Raw genomic sequence first — 20,433 nt, 5'->3', positions numbered from 1 at the left:
GAGAGTAGCCAAGCACTGTCTAAAATTATAGCCACGCCCCCATGCATGCTGGTCACACCCACTGGTGGCATGATGTGGAAACCCCACTCAACAAATCCTGCATTTGCCCCTGCATGTGAGATTTATAATTAGATATGAGATAAACAGACATATCATGTTGTGCATGGTTACAACTTATGTTTTCTTTGGTTACCTAGGGCTTACAAGAATATGAACAATGGAAGTGGTACAAGAACCCTACTATTGTTGAGGTGCTAGAGGAGTTCCCCTCAATTCAGATGCCAACGTCTCTGCTATTTACACAACTACCCCTTCTGCAGCCTCGTTATTATTCCATCAGCTCCTCTCCTGATATGAACCCTGATGAGGTCCACCTCACTGTTGCCGTTGTGTCCTATCGTACAAGAGGTAATCCTCCATTTCTTCTAAAAGATATATATACATAATATTCTATATTAAGTTCAGTTACCTTGAAAGGGAGATAAACCACCAACACAACATTGACAATATGTATGAAAAAAGTGGTTGATATGGGCTGGTATATGGTGGAATGGAATACCAACACTTCTCCTACTGCCTTCATTGTAAAACTATCAAATTCAATTCACTTATTTCACTAAATATAGTTTAACATCTGCATATTAAAGGGGAAATTCCCAAATTATTAGCTTAAATAGTTCATTAAATGTTGTAAAGTTTTTAACACCAATGAAAAGAACAGCAGAAACCATCGATGAGTACCTGCCCGGGTATATTTCCCCCCATCGAGGGGAGAACATAGGCATCAGAGGTCAGCACAAAAAATGATGAAGACTGAGCCACCTGGCCAGTGGAATTCCTCATGTCTCACAACTCTCCAGTAATCCCTCCTCACAAAATAATTGGAGCCCCTATTAGGTTGCTGTGGAACCTCAACACCCCACAACTCTGCAAGTGCACACACCATAGATAGAGGCCATCATGCTAAATGGCTGTGCCAAAGGACAGTGTAACTTTAAATCATGCTTATCACTCATGCCCAACGACTACCCTTTCAGTTCAGGTGCCTCTAGAACAGTGATGGGCAAACCAAAGGATTTCTGTCTGTAGAAACAGGTGGGATAATTACTGCCCCAGCCAAATAGATTAACTCAGCTGTGCATGATTAAAGAAATCCTAAAAACATGAACTGGTGATGGCCCTTGAGGACTGGTTTGCCCATCACTGCTCTAGAAGTTCCACATTGAGCTCACTGGCATGTGCTTCAAGGTGACAGCAATCAACTTGAGAAATCTGTGGTTCTCATCCTGATGTTCTATGTCGTCTGGTCAAGAGCCAGGAATATGAAGAACCTCCACGTGCTGACCCCTAGTGGAAGGATCCATAGTAACATTGTTTACAATGAAACATTCACATATAGAAATACATTGTAACATAGTATTTTAAAGCAAGTATATATATATATATATATATATATATATATAGTGGAAATTTATTTAGGAGTGTCGGTATAGTAATTCAGAAGAGCCGTTATGACATACCACTGTATACCGCCACACTTCTAAAACTGTATATATATGTATATTGTTGCCTAGTATTGTAGGCAATGATGGAAGTACCCTGTGAAAAACCTTCATGTGCCACTAGAGCTGGAGTTTTCAGGTGACCTGTAGAATCTCAGTTATTAAAAATAGTAGTCTTGGCTCCCACCCCCTAGTTTCCCTCTATTCCTCTATCAACTATGTACATTAGCACTTCTTATTTTTTTTACTTTATTGCAACAATGTTGAAGTCCTTGGTAAACAGTTAACCCTTAGAGCTGCAGAGAAGCTGACAAGTTTAGTTTTTCAAGGCAGTAAATATAAAAATGAAAAGTAATATTTATAGATGATCCTGTTATACATTCTGAGATATGGATTTACAAAAATTAAGTGGACAATTCCTTTAATGAATTCCTGGAATGGCAGACACTCAATTAGCCCAAGAAAGATAGTGAAAATATAATTATTGCAGTAATGCTGGGATCAGGTCTTATGTTAGAATTATTTTCCCGAAATAGGAGAAACAGCAACTTATAAAATGATACAAACTCTAAATCCGTATTAGTATGTTTGCAGAAATAATTAGGGAATAAAATAAATGAAACGTATATTTTATTGGTGCGACATAAACTACCCAATATTTCAGTATTGCCCAGATACTAGTATAAAATAAAACACACTCTGACATAACTGCTGAACATAGATATACTCTGTCTATTTCAGATGGTGATGGTCCCGTACATCATGGTGTCTCCTCCTCCTGGCTTAGCAGAATACAGACAGATGAAGTCGTTCCGTGTTTTGTAAGAGGGTGTGTTTTTGTTGTTATTATTTTTATTATTATTATTATTATTATTATTAATAACCTTTATTTATGTAGCTGTCACATAATATGCAATGCTTTACAGATCATTTTTAACCAGGCTTTGTCCCAGGGGTTGCTTGCAGTCCAAGTCTTCTACAATACACACACACACACACACACATATATACTGATATCAACCTACCAAGGGCATGTGTCCATGGTAATATCATGCAGCCTGTTGCATCGCGCCCTCCCCTCCTCGCACTTATATCCTGTGGCAGCTCTGTGCCAAAAAACAGGTGATAGATCTATATGTATTACTAAAATAGTATACTTTATGTACATTACTACCATATTATATAGAGCTCTATCATTGTAGTTGTGGTGGGTAGGCAACAACCATCAATTCTCACTAGCAGAATACACTAACCAAACCCGTCACATCTCTCCAGTACCTGACTGATGGTAAATTGGTGCAGCAGAAATACTAACCCATAACAGCTAATATCCAGAGTTATGAGCAATAAGCTGAGAGACCATTTTGGATTACATAATGATATTAGCCTACTCCAGTTATTATATAGTCTAATTTTATGTGTATTTTCTTTCCATTCATCACCATGATGTATTAGATTTCCCCAGCCTAATCTTTAAAAAGAGTCCTTAAAGTTAAACTTTTAAACAATCCCAGCCTTAAGATTAGTATTGTAGTCTTGCCCTATACACTTTGGCTTCAGTGAACGGGAACTGAACTAGAACCAACATCAGTGACATAGTTCACAAGATTTTTCAGTCCCGGTTCTACAGTTCATCCTCAAGTAATGAATGACCCGGCCTTATTCCTTTCACTTCATTATACATTTAGGGTGTAATGCCTATAGAACATAAAGTACAGTACAATCTAATGTTACTATATATACATGCAATTATTTAATAAAGTAAATACAAATAAGAGTTTTGTACCAGGCCCATCTCATAAAACCAACAAATGCATAATATAGCTCAGTCCATATACAACAAAGCAATCATATCCTAGTCAGCTAATAGAGTTTTCATCATAGGTCTGTTGCTTTCTTCTGAACAGAGCTGCAAGTTTCCATATGCCACAAGATCCACATGTGCCCTGCATCCTGATTGGCCCTGGCACTGGCATTGCCCCCTTCAGGAGCTTCTGGCAGCAACGTCTCTATGACATGCAGCATAAAGGTAAAATATTGCATTATTCCTGGATAAAACAAAGTGGGAGCTACAGATTTCCCTTAATAGTTGTTTATTATATTTATATTATATATAAATATTTCCTTACCTACATAAATATGTAACAGTGTCAGACATAAGTGGCTATTCTATAAAAATGTGGGGATATGAACATGTCTTTAAAATAGATGGAACAATAATTGTATGCACTATTTTAGGATGTAAAAATGTCCTTAATTATTCCTCTTTTTCCCAGTGCTCTTGTGATTTTTTATAGTCTGCATCTATTCTCTTTAGATAGAATGAACAAAAAAAGTAAATGACGACTACATAACATTTAAATGTTATGGAGATATAGCATTATAAAATATAGAATACAAACAAGGACAATTCTAAAGGCAAGTTGAGGCAAAATTGCCATTCCTCCACCTAAATTCCCCCATAGTACTGTACATTTCCATGATATGGTTAACTCCACCTGCAATTAAAGTGTGCTAGTTTGTATTCCTATCATTGTATTGATAGGCATGATCTTTTGTGAGTTTTAGGATACACTTATTACTTTTATTTAAGTAAAGCATGATTGACTAACTGATTTTTTTAGGACTGAAACCTTGTCCAATGATCCTTGTCTTTGGATGCCGGGAATCCAAAATTGATCACATCTACAAAGAGGAGGCCATGCTTGTGAAGAACAAAGGGGTGTTTAAAGAACTGTACACAGCATATTCCCGGGAGCCAACTAAACCAAAGGTACTTTAAGAATAGCCTTTATCTATGCTGGAACTAAACTGACCGCAAAGACCCAGAATTGTTTAAGGACATATTTGCTCATCACAACTGTATTAGTTGAGTTTGGGCCAATTAAAAGTAATTGAGCTTCATGTTGAATGGCTATGGGTTTTTTGGTGTGTTTGACTAGATTCAGAGCACCTACTGTATCTATTCATCATCTTCTGTCCATCAGTTCGTCCACAGGTCTAACACCTCATTGAGATCATCAGAAGGTTCACGACAGTACAGATTATTTCAGGAGATGAGTATGTTGATCTTGAGAGAGACAGAAACCTGTCAAATTGTGTGATTGTATTACTGAGGACAGAGCTGCAGTGTCATGATGTTAGGAGGGAATGGTGTAAGGAAGCCACAGCCTGACAGTTTGATAGTGGAAGGCCAAAGCCAAGGCCATCAAGAGGAATTTTGGGCTCAGGTACTTCTTCTTGGGGCCCCATGCATAGCCCCTTCAGGGGGTGTGATCACATAGGGTTGGTGGCTCCTCCAACTATACTGGCAGGCCAGAGCCCTCAGACCGGTCCAGGCCCCCGGTACTTTGTTCCTGGTCTTCCTCCCCCTCTCGGCGCCCCTACCCATGGCTCCTCTAAAAGTAGTGCTTGGAAGCTTGTAGTGTGAAATGTACCTCTGTATGGAATAAAGCAAATTGATGGATACAGATGTTGAGATATACAAAGACTTAGAGGGGAAACTAGTAAAGGTTGATTTTATTCAGCAGTATAATTTGCTCAAAATTGCTGTACAAAAATTGTTAATTCATTGACCAAACTCTAACATAGCAACTAGTGTTTTTTTTCTAAATCAAGCATATTGCAGCGTTTTTGAACAATTTTAATATGGAGCTTTGTTTTAAAAGTATAGAAGCCTTTCCCATCTATTTCAAAGGCATATGCATGTTGCGCACACACTGGCAAGTCTATTGAGGTGAATGGGAGAGAAGCTCTGGTAAAGAAATATTGGAAAAAAAGAAAAATGCCCCCCTCCCCCAAATTCCTTAAACAGTCCCATTACTAGTCAACCTGGGTTGGTCCACACTAAAACAGGGGACACTCAGTTTTGGGACCACCTGCTTTAGTGTTAGCTAGCACCAGGCTTGGCTGGTTGGACTGGTCCCACTAAAACATGGAAACCTGTGGCATGGGGTTCTTTCTGTCACAGAGGGAACCAGTCCCAGTCCGTTCAGTATGGGGGTGGAACTTCTCGGGGCAGGGGCCTGCAAAAAACAGGATCCTGTTACTAGAAAGCATGCACTCTTGTCCTGAATAGCATTGGGGCTCACCTTGACACTACTGAGCAGGTGGGTATCAAAATGACAATTACAAGTAAAAAAAATAGGTTAAATATTAAGGTGGAACTACAAGTTCCAGCAAACCCTCGGAGGAGGTGACTGCTTCAGCATACTGAAGCTTCTGCAAGCCATGGCCCACTGGAATATGTAGGAAAGGGAACCAGAAACAGGCTTGTAAGATATTTTTATTAAAATAAAAATACCCCAAATCAACTAATTTACCTTTCCATTCCTGAAACCAAAGGCAGTCATCTTCCTCATGTAGTCCATAAGGTAATAAAGAAAAACAGTAATAGATGAATGGGACTTGCTCCTGATGGAGCCATGATGAAAACTAGAACTGCAAGTGTGATTTGGTTTGCGGGTGGACAACCTGAAAAAATACACGGTGCAAAGTGTATCAGTCACATCTAAAGTCCAACCTCCTACCACTTTAGTACCACCTAAAGTCCAACCTCCTACCACTTTAGTACCACCTAAAGTCCAACCTTTTACCACTTTAGTACCACCTAAAGTTCAACCTCTTACCACTTTAGCACCACCTAAAGTCCAACCTCTTACTACTTTAGTACTACCTATTTCACTAAATAAACTTTTTCTGTTTTTCTCCTAAAATACTGCTTGGTTTAGCCCCATGTATAGCTTGCTATATTTTACATGTTTGTTTGAAGCTTTGTGCTTGAAGTGCACCTGGAAATGTGTTTCTCCACCAAAGTTTTACATGGTAGGACAAGACATAATCTACTTTAGGTATGAGCTGGTACAGAATGCAAGCCCTTTTGTGGAGTGGAAATAGCCATGCACTCTCGCACAGCAGAAAGGCACCTTATCAACCTTAGGGGTATGTTTACTAATCTGCGGGTTTGAAAAAGTGGAGATGTTGCCTATAGCAACCAATCATATTCTAGTTCTCATTTATTTAGTACATTTTACAAAATGATAGCTAGAATCTGATTGGTTGCTGTATGCATCATCTGCGCTTTTTAAAACACGTACTTTAGTAAATATACCCCTTAATCTCTTTTCTATAATCATGCTCCACAAAATTTAATCTCCTTTCTGCTCCACAAAACTTGGTTGCATTGGTGCGCCTTCTCCATACTTAGTAAGGTACAGCCATGCTCTGCCCGTATGGCGGCTACTCCTCAAACCCATGCACCTTGGCAGAAATCTAGGTGCACTTGTGACAATCGAGGTGCACGGCAGGACCAAAACTGATTTCGCACTGGCATGCAGACAAGTTGTGCTTTGTACTTTGAACTTCCTACTCTGTCAGCAGCACAACTGCGTTCTATTGATAACCATGTATTGCTTTTCTAGGGACACTTGACCTATTGTAAAACAAATCTTTAAATACACAAAAGTGCAGTCCCAATAGTCCCTCATTCTTTTCATTAATTTAAGCAACAAATGAGGATAAACTGGACAGTATGTAAGGAACTGCAAATGTTTCATTTAATGAAAGGGGTGGCTATAAAGTAGTAGGAGGTTGTGATGTTTACACTTTTGTCAAGTGTGCACAGATTATTCATCCTGTCCACAACCCTTGACACACTTCTAACTTGATGATGTGTCTCCAGAAGCATAATAGACATGCACCTTGATGTGCGCAGGGTAGAACATCTAGGCATACTGGTGCACATCCAATGCACACTGTAAATGTAAATGTGCCGGCAAAACACATCTGAATAGGGGGATCATCAGTTAACAGTTAATGTGCAGAATAAGTGTATAGGTTATTTTACTCAGAAATATATAGGTATATTATTCTTTAATATGTATTCTAATAAAAAAAAAAAACAACCTTTTGTTAATTTACAGTTCTTGTTGCAGTGCAAAGCACTTTGAGTGACACATTGTTTATATTGAATTGCAGAAATATGTGCAGGATGTACTGCGTGAACAGCTCTCTGATGTAACGTTCAGAGCTATGAAGGAGCAAGGAGGTCATGTATATATATGTGGTGACGTCAATATGGCCGGTGATGTTCTGAAGAGCCTCCAGCAGATTGTGAAACAACGTGGGAACATGACGACTGAGGAGGCAGGAGCCTTCCTCAGTAAACTGAGGGTAAGTGTACATATACACATAGCATTGTTCACTATGTCCACATCACACTTGTACAGTCCACAGCCAATAGGATTGATAGTTAACATTTAGCGCCCATGTTTAAAATTCCTACTTTGACTGTGGCTTGTTCCAGCTCCTATGCTCCATATAGACATCTTCCTGCACAAATTTTCACGTTAGAAACGGAGAATAGACTTCTGTATAATGCCATTCATGGCTAGTACTGGACTCTCCAGCGCCCCCTGCCCGTCACTGTCTATGCCCCGGGTAAGCCTTTCAATGCATATACACAGGGAAGCCTTCACTGCACATGCATTATGGAAGCCCTTCCTTGCTCATGTGCTGATACTATACTTTTTTCGATACCCGCTGTCTTTTTAAGGTGAATATCACTCGTCGGTGGGCAGGGTGCCCCACTAAGCAGGAGAACTATCGAAGTACCCAGCAGATCACAATGTATTATTATTATTAGTATTATAATTATAATATTGGCTCTTTGACGTATCTGTTCTGTTTATAATATTGTAGTGTTTTTTTAATTAGTTACTTTTATATACATTCAATGGTAGTTGGTTTCAAATCATTATATTTCAGCAGGTGGAGATAGTAAACATGGCCAAGGCTATAACTGACAAAACATGTACATTTAAGCTGCAGATATGAAATGAATTAATGAATTGCCTTTTATTTCAGGATGACAATAGGTACCATGAAGATATTTTTGGAGTTACACTGCGAACTTATGAAGTCACAAATCGTCTCAGATCTGAATCTATTGCTTTTATTGAAGAAAGCAAAAAGGACTCAGACGAGTGAGTTTAAATGGTACACACAAATTACTCTTACAGATAAAGTACATTTCTTTTAGAATAATGGCGCAATCCGGCCGCTGCCGACGCATCCGATTGAGCCGCAATAACGATTCAACCTCAATTGTATTTCAGATATGTTTGTTAATTACATAACATCTGTATCATAAGTAGTGGTAGGTCATCATCATCATTTATTTATATTTATTTTTAAGTCCCTTAATTCTGCCAGTGGTTAGTTTCAGGCTAAGCTTTTACTTACCTGCCTCTTATTCACACTTTAAATTGAGCCTCATAAGGTGAAGTTTACATAGTTGTCCCCTATTTGCAGTCATTTTCTTTAGTGAAAAACCTGCAAGATGGTCTGTAAAGGGAATGATTACCTCCACAGTGAAAAGTCAACAGTAGTGTTGCCCATGTTTAGAAGGGTTGGATGTCTAGGGCTCTAGCCAAAGTTCTGGTCGTCCATGGTCTCTTGTGAGGTAAGATTAGGGGCTAGATTTACTAAGCTGCGGGTTTGAAAAAGTGGGGATGATGCCTGTAGCAACCAATCAGATTCTAGCTATCATTGTAGAAGGTACTAAATAAATTAAAGCTAGAATCTGATTGGTTGCTAAAGGCAACATCCCCACTTTTTCAAACCCGCAGCTTAGAAAATGTAGCCCTAGGTGTCCTGAAATGAGAAAATTAAACCTTTTGGAGCTTAGTCTATTATGGATTAATTTACTGAGCTCTGCTTAGTGCTCTTTTGCTGGAGAAGCAGATAGTAAAACATGTACTATGGTGATTCATATGGTACAGTGTGATACAAGGAGTCGTGCAGCATATCAAGCTAAGTTTCCTAACATCCACCGTGTCTCTTAGGATGTAATGGCTACCATCTCATTGTTAAAGATTTACCATATGATTTATATATTGGAGCTATAAAATATATATTTCTATATATATATTTTTTATTTTTTTCACAAAATAAGACTTTGATGATATTCTGTATCTGCTAGAGTCACATGGCCAATATGAACCGCCACCATTGTTCTCGTTATCTTTCCAGACCCACCGCTATCTACACCACTCCCCCTTCTAGGTAGTACATTACTTTCTATACATATTTGTTTAGTGAGGAGAAGGGGATACAAAGAGACCATGAAGGATAACTGATGGCTGCCTGCTGTGTGTGAACAGGTTGCCCACTGAAATGTCAGAAGATAGTAGATAAATTAAGACAATCTTTTCACATTTAGTTGCTTCAAAGCACTAGTCTGCACTATCCTTCATTATCCCGCACTTCCTGTGACCCCCTTGTGGTGGTGCTCACAGCCCTACAGTTCTCTAGGAGAGAAGCAGCTTAGGGATACAGAACATACAGGTCTCCCAGGCAACAGGATTACACATATATCTATTTCATTCCTTAGTATAACATGAAATCTGAAGTTTCCTAAACATTTAAAAACTTGTGTCCTCTACGAACAACTGTAACCAATACAGTGACTCATTACCAGCATATGTCACGGTGACAAAGCAAGAGAGCTTGCACCCTACCATGCTCTGTATCGACAGCTGTAAAATAGGCAATGCCCTAATTTTGGGAGTAAGTTGATTTCTCTGAATGACCACCTAGTGGCCAAAGGGGAAAGTAAAGAGATTAGAGTATAAATTGGCACAGATAGGCCCACAATAGTTACAGATAGGACTAGAGGCATTTGCTCATTCTAAGTAACGTGATATCTTTTTTAAAAGAATTTATAGTATTTTGCTTGTTAAATTACCATTTATTTTAAAGAAATTGATGTTTCATTTAATTTTTTCAGTCCACGAAACAATATAAATTTAATTAGTTTGTCCAAATGTAATATCCATTTCAAAGTTTATTTTTAAAGCAGCTAATGTGCTTCTTTTTTTTGTCTCTTTTAGGGTTTTCTGCGCATAACTGGAATGTTTCATTGTCCATGGATGGCAAACTGGTCATGTGGCAGCCCACATGTCATGCACATGGCATATCCCACTTGCATGTACACTGTTTGTGGAGACATACATAAACTGTGTGTACTGCATGTATGACACTCAGCCAACACCTCTGCACCTATATGGCCACGTGGAGATTTACATATACTAACTCGCTTTATCTTTCTCATATAAAGCCTCCCTTACAAGACGGATTTTGTTACATCAGAGGCAAACGTTAATCTATTTTTTTCCCCTATGGGACTATGAGCACCGATCTGCCTGCTGTCCTGTGCTGTCTTTGTCCTTTGCACATAAACATATATAAAAGTATGTAAGAGAGACGTATATATGATATCTTTTCATTTGTAACGATGGGATCTCCGTTGTTTTGGATAGAAATCCACTATTGTGGTTTTGCTTGAGATTCAGCAGCTGCTTCTTGAAACAAGAAATGAAATGCAAACCACCCCCCCCCCCCCCCCCAAAGAAAAAAAAAACAAAAAACAAAAAAACAACCACCACTGGTGCATGAAAATTGTCATTGTCCTCAGGCCTTGCTTTTCATTATTCAAACTGAAATATGTCCATTTAGTACATGTGATCTAAGAATTACAGTGTGTGTTACCTTTTTATGCAAGAAGCCAGAATGATATTGGTCTTCAATCTGCATTGCTTTGTCTTATTCATTCATTACTACATTTATATCATACTATATAAACTAATTTTGTACCCTCATAAAACACTGCAACAATGACAAGGCAGACAAATACTGTACCTAAGTCCTGAGAATCGGTGCGCACGCTGGAGGTTCCGCTGGAGGTTCATGCTGCACCTCTTTGCAGTCCTGTCAATTTCAGGTCATGTGACCTTGTGGCTTTGCAAATGTAATAGTGATGAAGATGTACATATTGCATTGAATTACCACAAACATAAAAGGAACTTTAAACATATTTAATATGATGTAGTCTTAGACTGCATTTCCAGAGATCCCATCTTTGCTTCAGAAAACTTAATGTATGTTATATAAAGATGCTTATAGTGCTCCTTGGTCAGAGCCAATGTTTCTTCATACAGTTTTTTTGGACAGCAAATAAAATGAAGCCTACTAGTATTTCACTAAAACTACTGTGACTAAAGTCAGGTCTGTGCACATCCAAACGTAAAATGTCATTATTTACTAATTAACCTGACCTGATTTGAGCACAGCAAATACAATTTTATATATATATATATATATATATATATATAAATATAAATATATATATATATATATATATATATATATATATATATACACACACATATGTATTTCCTTTTCTGAAGCAAAAATGAACTGGAGTTTAACAGTGTTTGAAGACATTAACATTTTGGATGGTAGTGGCTTTTAATGTATGACATTGTTATTTTTGCAAAAGGTAAACCACCTGCTTTTTTAGTCAATGTGTCTGTTAATATACAGTATATGTACTAAGGTTCTGCACACTGCCATCACAGAGAGCTAGTGGGCATAGTGTGTGACTTGCATGGCATATTGAATAACAAAACCTCTGCCAACTGAAGACCACCATGTATCCCAAAAATAACATTAAAATACCCCTTTCAAAGCATGTTTTTTTGATTAGTGAGATTTGGAACTATATAAGCCACCACCAAAAATTGCAAATGATGGTTAATGGGCCACTAAGCAAAATCCAATTTGATTGAATATGTAAAGATATCTTAGAAGGAATCCTGACACTGTTTTTCCTGAGGTGGGTGGGACCTAATGGCATGGCACGCGTCATTCCCCCGCACACCTTGTGGCAGGTAAGTGCTCCTTGTGAGAATTGCCTGCTGTCTCAGGAATCCGGAACTTCTCCTGGACCTTTCCATTGAAATAGTACAGTCTCATATTGTAACAGAATTTAGGATTTTAGACACTATATTTACACCTGCTGTGCAAGTTACCAGCTATTTCAAGTGCCAAGAAGGTCCCTAGTATGCTTAACAGCAGGGGCTAGATTTACTAAGCTGCGGGTTTGAAAAAGTGGGGATGTTGCCTATAGCAACCAATCAGATTCTAGCTGTCATTTTGTAGAAGGTACTAAATAAATGAAAGCTAGAATCTGATTGGTTGCTATAGGCAACATCCCCACTTTTTCAAACCCGCAGCTTAGTAAATCTAGCCCCAGGTGTTTATAAGAAAAATACTCCCACCATGAACAGCTTTAACATTAAAGATACAGGTTTATCTTGAGTTATGATAATTTGAATCCTTTACATATATATGTGAATGTCATTAGTAGCTGTTTTCTAAAGCAATTGTATTCTAGGTTTATTGATCCATTCATTAGTAGATTTTTATTAAAGGTGCTCTTGCAGTAATTTGGCGGTAAAGTTATAAATACAGGTTAATAAACAAGGAATTATACTGCATACATAACATAGGGAATTATTCTAATAAAGTGGCGGAAGATTTAAAGCCTGCAAAAAAAACCAATTTAAAAATGTAAAATTATGGGGTCTATTTGTTAATATCTGTGATACCTTGATGTATAGAACAAAGTCTTATTGCCACCAAAACTTTTCACCCTTTAATAAATAGCCCTATATTTAAGAAATAGACCCCTATAATTTAGATTGATCTATTTTCCATTTATATTTTCTTGTATGATTTCCGTTTAAATTTCCATAACAATTTGTGTAGTCTTTAAAATACAGTATTTTTGTTTTGCATATAACAAAACGATGTTGTATTTTTTAAAAAAATGTGTTTGTTTATAGGGTGATATATATATATGTAATATGCTGTATTGCTTGCCAACACCTGAAAACAAATCTCTTTAACTTGAAAACTGTGTAGTCCACTCAAATAGTTATTTGCATGAAAAATAAGGCAACAATAGTGTACATCACCACTGGGTCATTGTGTATTTTTCCCAACACACATATTATTTTGTTACCTCTGCTTCAAATAATGAATGTAATGATGTATGTAAACTGATACTGCTTAAAAACCCTCAAAAAATATTATACATCATCTAGACACACACAGTTGAGGCAGCCATTTTGTCGGCTGCATGTTCAGCCTATCAATTCACTATGAGCAACTTTGTGCCTCAGTGATAATACTAGTGATGTTCCTAGTGATTTGATGCCCTGAATATTGGGTCAGCTCACAAAATGGCTGCTTCTTACATGTGCCTGTAACAGGACCAAGTCAAGATAAGACAATAATGCTCTTGTACAAAGTAACATTGTTTACATGCACTGTGATTCAGTACATATATTTAAAGTACCCTTTGTGCAAATATGGAACAAACTTATAATTATTAATTTATGAAAAGGAACAAAATGATTCATTTTATGTTAGATATTAAAAGTAATTTAAACACTAAGGGGTATATTTACTAAACATCCAATCAGATTCTAGCTATCTAGATTCTAGGTTCTATCTAGCTATTAATTAGAACATTTTTCATAATGATAGCTAGAATTTGATTGGTTACTATAAGCAACATCTCCACTTTTTCAAACCCGCAGTTTAGTAAATATACTCCTAGGCATCCTTAGCCAAATAGACTTTTCTGGTGAAAATGTGCTTGCAGTTTTGTCACATATTTACACCAAAGGTATTTTATTTAGTATCCCTGATGTTTAAATGCACATTACTATTCAGATTTTTGTTGTTTGTATTGATTTAATAGAATATGTAATATAAGGTGATTTCTTTAAAAATTCTGGGTGATCGGAAGAAAAGATTTATCAGTGGTATAAGAGAAAGGGGTAGGAGCTGAGTTCTTGTATGCTATTAATTTTCAGGAAAAGTTTAATTTGGAACTAACCCCTAGAAAGAACCTACAGAGAACTCTGTGAAAGTGGTTTCTATACCACATGCAAAAGTGACAAATGGGTAGTTTATTCTGACTTACATCAGTTTGACAACTTTAACTTTGGCTTACTGGAAGCTGCCATGATGTTATCTGTCAACGTGGGTGACTATCTTGCATATATCTGTATATTGATATAAGAACAAAAAATGTTTATATGCCATATGTGCTACTGCAGAAAAGCCAATGTCACTGTAATTCAGTAACTTGTGATGTGTGCTGGACTAGACAAGCAGGTTTGGGTTTAATTCTTCCCACTCGCAAAACCCTATTGCTTATATATACTTCCCCAGCTATCACAGCAAGGATCTACCAACCAATGCCCTGCCACTTGCCATCTGTTTAAAATAAATAAATGTATTCTACCAGTAATTGAAAGGGATTACATATTGTTATGTGCTGGTAGGGTATGTGTGCCTCAGCACATCATTTTCCCCAACCTAAGCCTCAGTTTATGTAGCCTATATGCCCAAATTCAGGCTGAAAGCAAGATTGTACACCCTCCTCCCTGATTTATAACATAGGGTGTAAGTTGGTAAGTAGCTGAAAGGGAGCGGTGCTCTATTGGTCTTCAAAATGGTGATAGCAAAATAGGAACCATGAAGTTCTGAATGGTACAGGGAACATTTAATAAAAATACAATTAGCTTTTTGTTCACTTATACTAAAATTATATAATAAATCTGAACTCATAAGTGACACTTCTCTTGTTTAAAAGTGATTTTATTTATATCAAATGGATGGTTACTAATGTTAAAATAAAGATAAATGTCAATGTAATTTAATTTTATTGGGGTTGTTTCCAGAATGAATTGTACAACTTTAAGAAAGGCATATACAATGTCACAATTATGAAATCTCACACTGCAGAAGAGGTGGTCATGAAACCTGTAACATCCACAGTAAACATAAACCTATCAACCACTCTGCATGATAAACTGATAACCTAATGCTGCTGGAGAACCACAACATCTCCCAATAACATGGACATCCTGGAATGTTACTAGAGTATAAATGGCCATTCCTCATCGCTAGCAAGTTTAGTCTTCACACTTCCACTATCTGTAGTTTAAGCATGCACCCGTTGTGTACAGTCCCAAGCTAACAGTGATATGGGTCAACATTGCATATGTTTGTTTAAAAAGATTGAATAAATGAAAAATAAAACAACTTTAACTCAGATGCCACTGTCCGTCTTTTTGTTTGAATATTTTAAATTTATTACATAGGTAGAAAAAAATAGCAAGGAAAATGATGTTTAAAACAAGATGAAATGAAAGTAAAGTTAGAAAATGAATACAGTGTGCCAAAAGGTAATGTGAAAGACATGTATTTGTGCCTTTTGCCTTCCAAACAATTTCACATTTTCCATTCTACAAACCGATTCTCTCTATGAATGCTGCTTACGTGGTCTTCGTGCCTACATTTCTGTCCAGTCAAAGAGTTCTGAAGGCTATAATACATGAGTGCAAAAATCATCCATGTGTCATTAGCTTAAAGCAACATTCCCACATAGCTTTGTTTTTCTTTAAATAGTAGGTTATTTTACTTAGCAAACATTATTTTTCTTAGCTATCCCCCTACAAATCATTATTTTCTTTCAAATTCTCCCTGGACAGAAAACAGGTATGGCTACCAGACACAGACAATGGGTCACATAGTTCTCAACATGTCATGTGGCTGCAGCGGGAGAAGGAGGTGAGGGATGTTGCAGTGCATATAGAGATCAGAGGTGTGTTCCAAAGTCTCTCTGCTCACAACATCTTCTGCCATGTGATTGCAGTTGACATGGTAGTCCATGAAATTATGTAGAATTATATAAATCATTATTAACATATCAAGGAGAAATTGTAAATATCAATATTCTTCTTATAGTCTGCCACAGTGATTTATGTTAACAAAAAACACCTCATGGGATTGCTGCTTTAATATGGCAGCCATACCTTTTCAGAGCACCTATATGGTAAAGGCTAACTCTATCTTCATACAACTATGCGTAAATAAAACATATAGACTCTGATGAGGGTTTGCTAATATGACCCTTAAGAAGACTTAAGAGGGTAATTCAAATCACGCAATCAGCCGCAGACATCTAGCGGATGTCCAGCAGTGCTCGTTTCCGGGCACTATGTACCTGAACATCACGAGGAACAATCCATGAAGGTACATTGCAGCGGAGTGTGTTCACAGCTGTACAGATTCATATCACAGGGGCCAAAGTAATTTAGTTAAGTATAGCTGTATAAAGGTACATAAAATACTCTAAATAGGCCATAGATATATTTTACAATGGCAGGCAGCCCAGATACCACCCCTTTCTCTCTTGGATCTAAATCTAAGTGACTTGAGGCTATGCCAGGTGTAGTTAGACCCCTCTAAAATTCCACTGAGTTAAAAAAGAATAAAAAATAACATTCCTGTAAGGCACACAACTGTATACTTCAGTTACTTTAAAAATCTTCAGGGACCTGCAGGTGGCATCACATCTTATCTGATCCATCCTCAGACAGTTCAAAATTTTCATGAGAAGGTTAGAAAACATATTGTTAATACATGCTCTCTTGCAAGATCACATTCAAATTATGCTATCATTTCTCTGTTATCTGTGGGTGATGAGTGTGCACTTGCACACAGTAAACATCAGAGTTGGCTGAAAATTTTTAGCACAGGGGCTGATAAAGGAAAAAAATGCAGGTAGCATAGTGACTAAGGTGGACTGGCCCGGGGGGCAGATGCCTCCCTGCCACCCAGCCGCTGGTAAACATAGATGTGGAAAGTCCATAATATCAAAGAACAGTCAAGTTTTGAAAATATGTCCAGGAAATTTTTTGTAATTGACAACCTGCCTGTATATTGGATGCCACTCTCAGTATAAATTCTTATTTACTGGGCTTTATTAGCCCAGTCTGAAGGCCATACTTAAAAAAAGAACACCACCTGGAAATAAAATTGCACTGTAGAACGCCTACCCCCAAATAGCAGATCCACAAGGACAAAGTATCTGAGACTACAGCTATGTGAAATACTCACCGACCAGTGCTTTATAAAGTGTTAATTCTCCTGCTGGTGTGGAGAGATGTTTGAGGTTTAAAAGCACAAGACCTCTGCAGGTTCAATATACTAATGAGTAGGTCCATCAAAATAGTTTGCAAGTGGTGCTTTACATAGAGACCTCGGTACACTACAGTACACATCATGATATAAACCTGGTTATAGTTATTTATTGTTGTGTTTTAATACTCTTCTCCAATACATCTTAAGATATAAAGCTGTTTGGATGAACACAGAAGGCCCGATTCCTTTAACGAAAGTACAGCAATAAAAAGGAGTAAATTTGCACCTTGGAAAAACCATGTTGCATTGGAGGGAGAGGTCAGTTTAAAATGTGGGGACAGATTTATAGTTGGGGTAGGGCATGTCCTAGGTCAACTAGACATTTCAGGTTAAAAATTAAGCTATCAAGTATTTGAGTGCTACCTGAAAAAAAAAAACAGCCAATATTTTCCTTACATATAAAATAATAAACTACTTTGTACCTCTTGCATTGTAACATGGTTTGTCCATGAGTAAATTTACTTTCCTTAATGAATCAGGCCCTGATAATCTACATAACACATACAAAATACCAAGGATTCTAGTATACATTTTGGTTAAAACTGAACATTAGAAACATTCACAAGAACTCTGTCCCTTGAAATGAAGTGACATTTGGTAACTTTGCTATTCGTGTTTCAGACTGCATTTATAATTTCAATAACATCGATGTCTAAGCTGCTCCTCAGCTCCATGACTTTGCATGGAGCTGCAGATGATAGCACTTAGTGATTGCATCATTGCACCTACTCGTCTGAGGCTGTGCGAGACACTGCGCACGTCATGATCGTGCGACCGCTGGCCCTCATTTAATATGTCACCCATGTAAACAAAACATGGCCGCCTCCTTGTTTAGTGATGGGAGAGAGAACAGCGCGGATGCTGGGCCCCCCGGCAGGACGGGGAGCGGTTCCCCGGGGGATGGGGACAAGGGGGAGCTGTGCTCGGGACTGGTGGGGCTGCCCGGGGAGCTGTGCCCGCTACTGGTGGGGCTGCCCGGGGAGCTGCTGGAGCTCATCCTCTGCTCTGGGGATCTGGAGCACAAGGACATCGCCAGTGTCACCTGTACGTGCCGGCGGCTGAGGGACGTGTGTGCGGGCCGGGGCAAAGTGTGGCGGAAACAGCTGTTTGCCCGGTGAGTGATAGGTCAGTATGAGAGGTCAGTGCCAGCTCAGTGGTGATACTTGATATAATGATATCTTAGTTACTCATGTTTGTTCTGCAAGTGATTGTAAGGGGGTCTGTGGACTGGAGTGTTCTCTGTTATCCCCACCGGGCCACAGGCACAACAATTGCTGGTTACCCACTGGTGTATAATGCTTTGTATAGGATGTAAGTGTTATGGGGATGGACCTCATATCTACTTGCAGTTGGGAGTCTCGGGAATGTCTTTTGGACACGACATGCCCCATTTAGTTGCATTCACTCACTGCATGTTCATTTTCTGAGGGAGCCATTGGCTGTCATTTTCAGGAGGAGAAGCCGAGTGCTACACTGTTTTGGAGTTGTCAAAGCTAGACATACATAAATTGGTAGCCTCTCCTGGGAAGATGAAATGGGGGGGGGGGGGGGGGGATGTTTTGGGATGCTTTTTGGGAAACATTATAACTTCTCTAGTTAAAGAAGCATCGGTGACCCAACAGTTGAAGCCCGTAGACTAAAAAAAAAAGAAAAATATTTATTTATTTTTCTTTTTTTTCTTTATTTAGTTAGAAATAAGCTGCTTGTCCTTTATAGGTATGATTGCATGTAGCTCGATCAGTCAGATTACAGTGTTGGCAGTAAGAGATTTTTCATTTTAAATATGGTTTTTGACAGTTTCACTCCCTTCCCAATACTAGTGCTTTGGCGGTTGTCACTACTCTGGATCTCCCCTAATTTTCTGAATTTAGCAGTGTCCTGGCACTCTCATGTAACTAACGAAACTGTAATAATTAATCACAGTGCTGCTTGATACTTTTCCTAGTAGCAGAGATCCGATGCAGGGGCTGTGAGCAGTAGCTCACTGCTGATTGGAAGACCACCTGCTTATTGTCACACAGGGTTACAAAATATTAGCCTAAATCTGGGAACTTGCTTCAGTGCTTATGTTTGCATTTAATTATATTTTTTTCTTTTAACTACTTTACTGTAAATTATAAGGTACATATAATTTTTATATTTAAATATAAATTTAACGGTATGTTCAGTTATAACTTTAATAGTTTTTCACAGGGCTCTTTACTTTCTGTAGTATAGCATTGGCAAAGCTAGTGCTGCACGTATAGCCTATAGGGGTGTGACTGCAGATCAATAAAAAGCCATAAGCATAGAATTTGCTGTCTCTTATTGATCCTCCTGTTCCAACCCATTTTCAGCATTCATTTTAGAATATGCATCATTAGGGCGTGCCTAGCACGTGAAAAGTACTAGACCACCCTCCTACAGAAAAAAACCTGCATTTTTGTGTACACCATTGTCACAAGGGTGCAGAGCTCGCTCACCGGAGCGTGACATATGTCCCAGCACTCCTGACTTTCAGGACATGTAGCACCACAGTGTAGTATATAAAGAATGCAGTGTGTACAGAAAGAGTTCACAGTCTTGGCCTGCACGTTACATTGGGCAGAACAGTGAACAGTTACCAAAAATTGGGATTGTCCCACTAGAATCACAACATTTTGCAGGCTCTCCTGCACTCTCCTACCTGTTCTTGTCATGTTCACCACCTATGGCTGCCAGTTTCTTTAGTTGCGGCTTGTCTGGGTCCTGGAATGTTGGGGGTCCTATTTGGAAAAAAATGGCTACGTTTAGAAAATTCCAACCAGCCCCGGCGTTAAATCAATAGCACCCACGATTACTAATTAGGCCTTCCTCCAGCCCCAGCAATAAATTAATAGTATTTACATTTCATAAATATGCCTATTTCCTGCAACCATCACTGCCATAAAATAATTCATAGTCACATTTAGTAAAGAGACCTCATTCTCCTCAAACTCACCTCCACGTTCAATTAATAGACCCCAAACCACCCCATCTTAAATTAATAGTCCTCACTATTACATTG

General features: G+C 38.3%; 2 protein-coding genes across 7 annotated transcripts in view; both read left to right on the top strand.

Moving 5' to 3' along the window:
• Window positions 1-10,776, top strand: part of NOS1 (nitric oxide synthase 1) — a 136,186-nt gene extending 125,410 nt beyond the window's left edge. For 4 of the 5 annotated variants that reach the window (XM_075178521.1, XM_075178518.1, XM_075178520.1 and 1 more), the window contains exons 23-29: window positions 198-408; window positions 2,244-2,331; window positions 3,410-3,531; window positions 4,127-4,275; window positions 7,479-7,673; window positions 8,367-8,485; window positions 10,394-10,776. In XM_075178521.1, the coding sequence (XP_075034622.1) occupies window positions 198-408; window positions 2,244-2,331; window positions 3,410-3,531; window positions 4,127-4,275; window positions 7,479-7,673; window positions 8,367-8,485; window positions 10,394-10,409 (900 nt within the window). In that variant the 3' untranslated portion in view covers window positions 10,410-10,776. Of the gene's footprint in view, window positions 1-197; window positions 409-2,243; window positions 2,332-3,409; window positions 3,532-4,126; window positions 4,276-7,478; window positions 7,674-8,366; window positions 8,499-10,393 lie in introns of all 5 variants that reach the window. The other variant, XM_075178523.1, reaches the window with a different exon arrangement.
• A 7,414-nt stretch (window positions 10,777-18,190) lies between these two features.
• The window catches only part of FBXO21 (F-box protein 21), a 31,587-nt gene continuing 29,344 nt past the window's right edge, over window positions 18,191-20,433 (top strand). For both annotated transcript variants that reach the window (XM_075178517.1, XM_075178516.1), the window contains exon 1: window positions 18,191-18,522. In XM_075178517.1, the coding sequence (XP_075034618.1) occupies window positions 18,224-18,522 (299 nt within the window). In that variant the 5' untranslated portion in view covers window positions 18,191-18,223. The remainder of the gene's footprint in view (window positions 18,523-20,433) is intronic.

Source organism: Mixophyes fleayi, chromosome 1, assembly GCF_038048845.1.
Source record: "Mixophyes fleayi isolate aMixFle1 chromosome 1, aMixFle1.hap1, whole genome shotgun sequence".
Classification (NCBI taxonomy): Eukaryota; Metazoa; Chordata; class Amphibia; order Anura; family Limnodynastidae; genus Mixophyes; species Mixophyes fleayi.
This window is presented reverse-complemented; position numbering and strand designations above follow the sequence as displayed.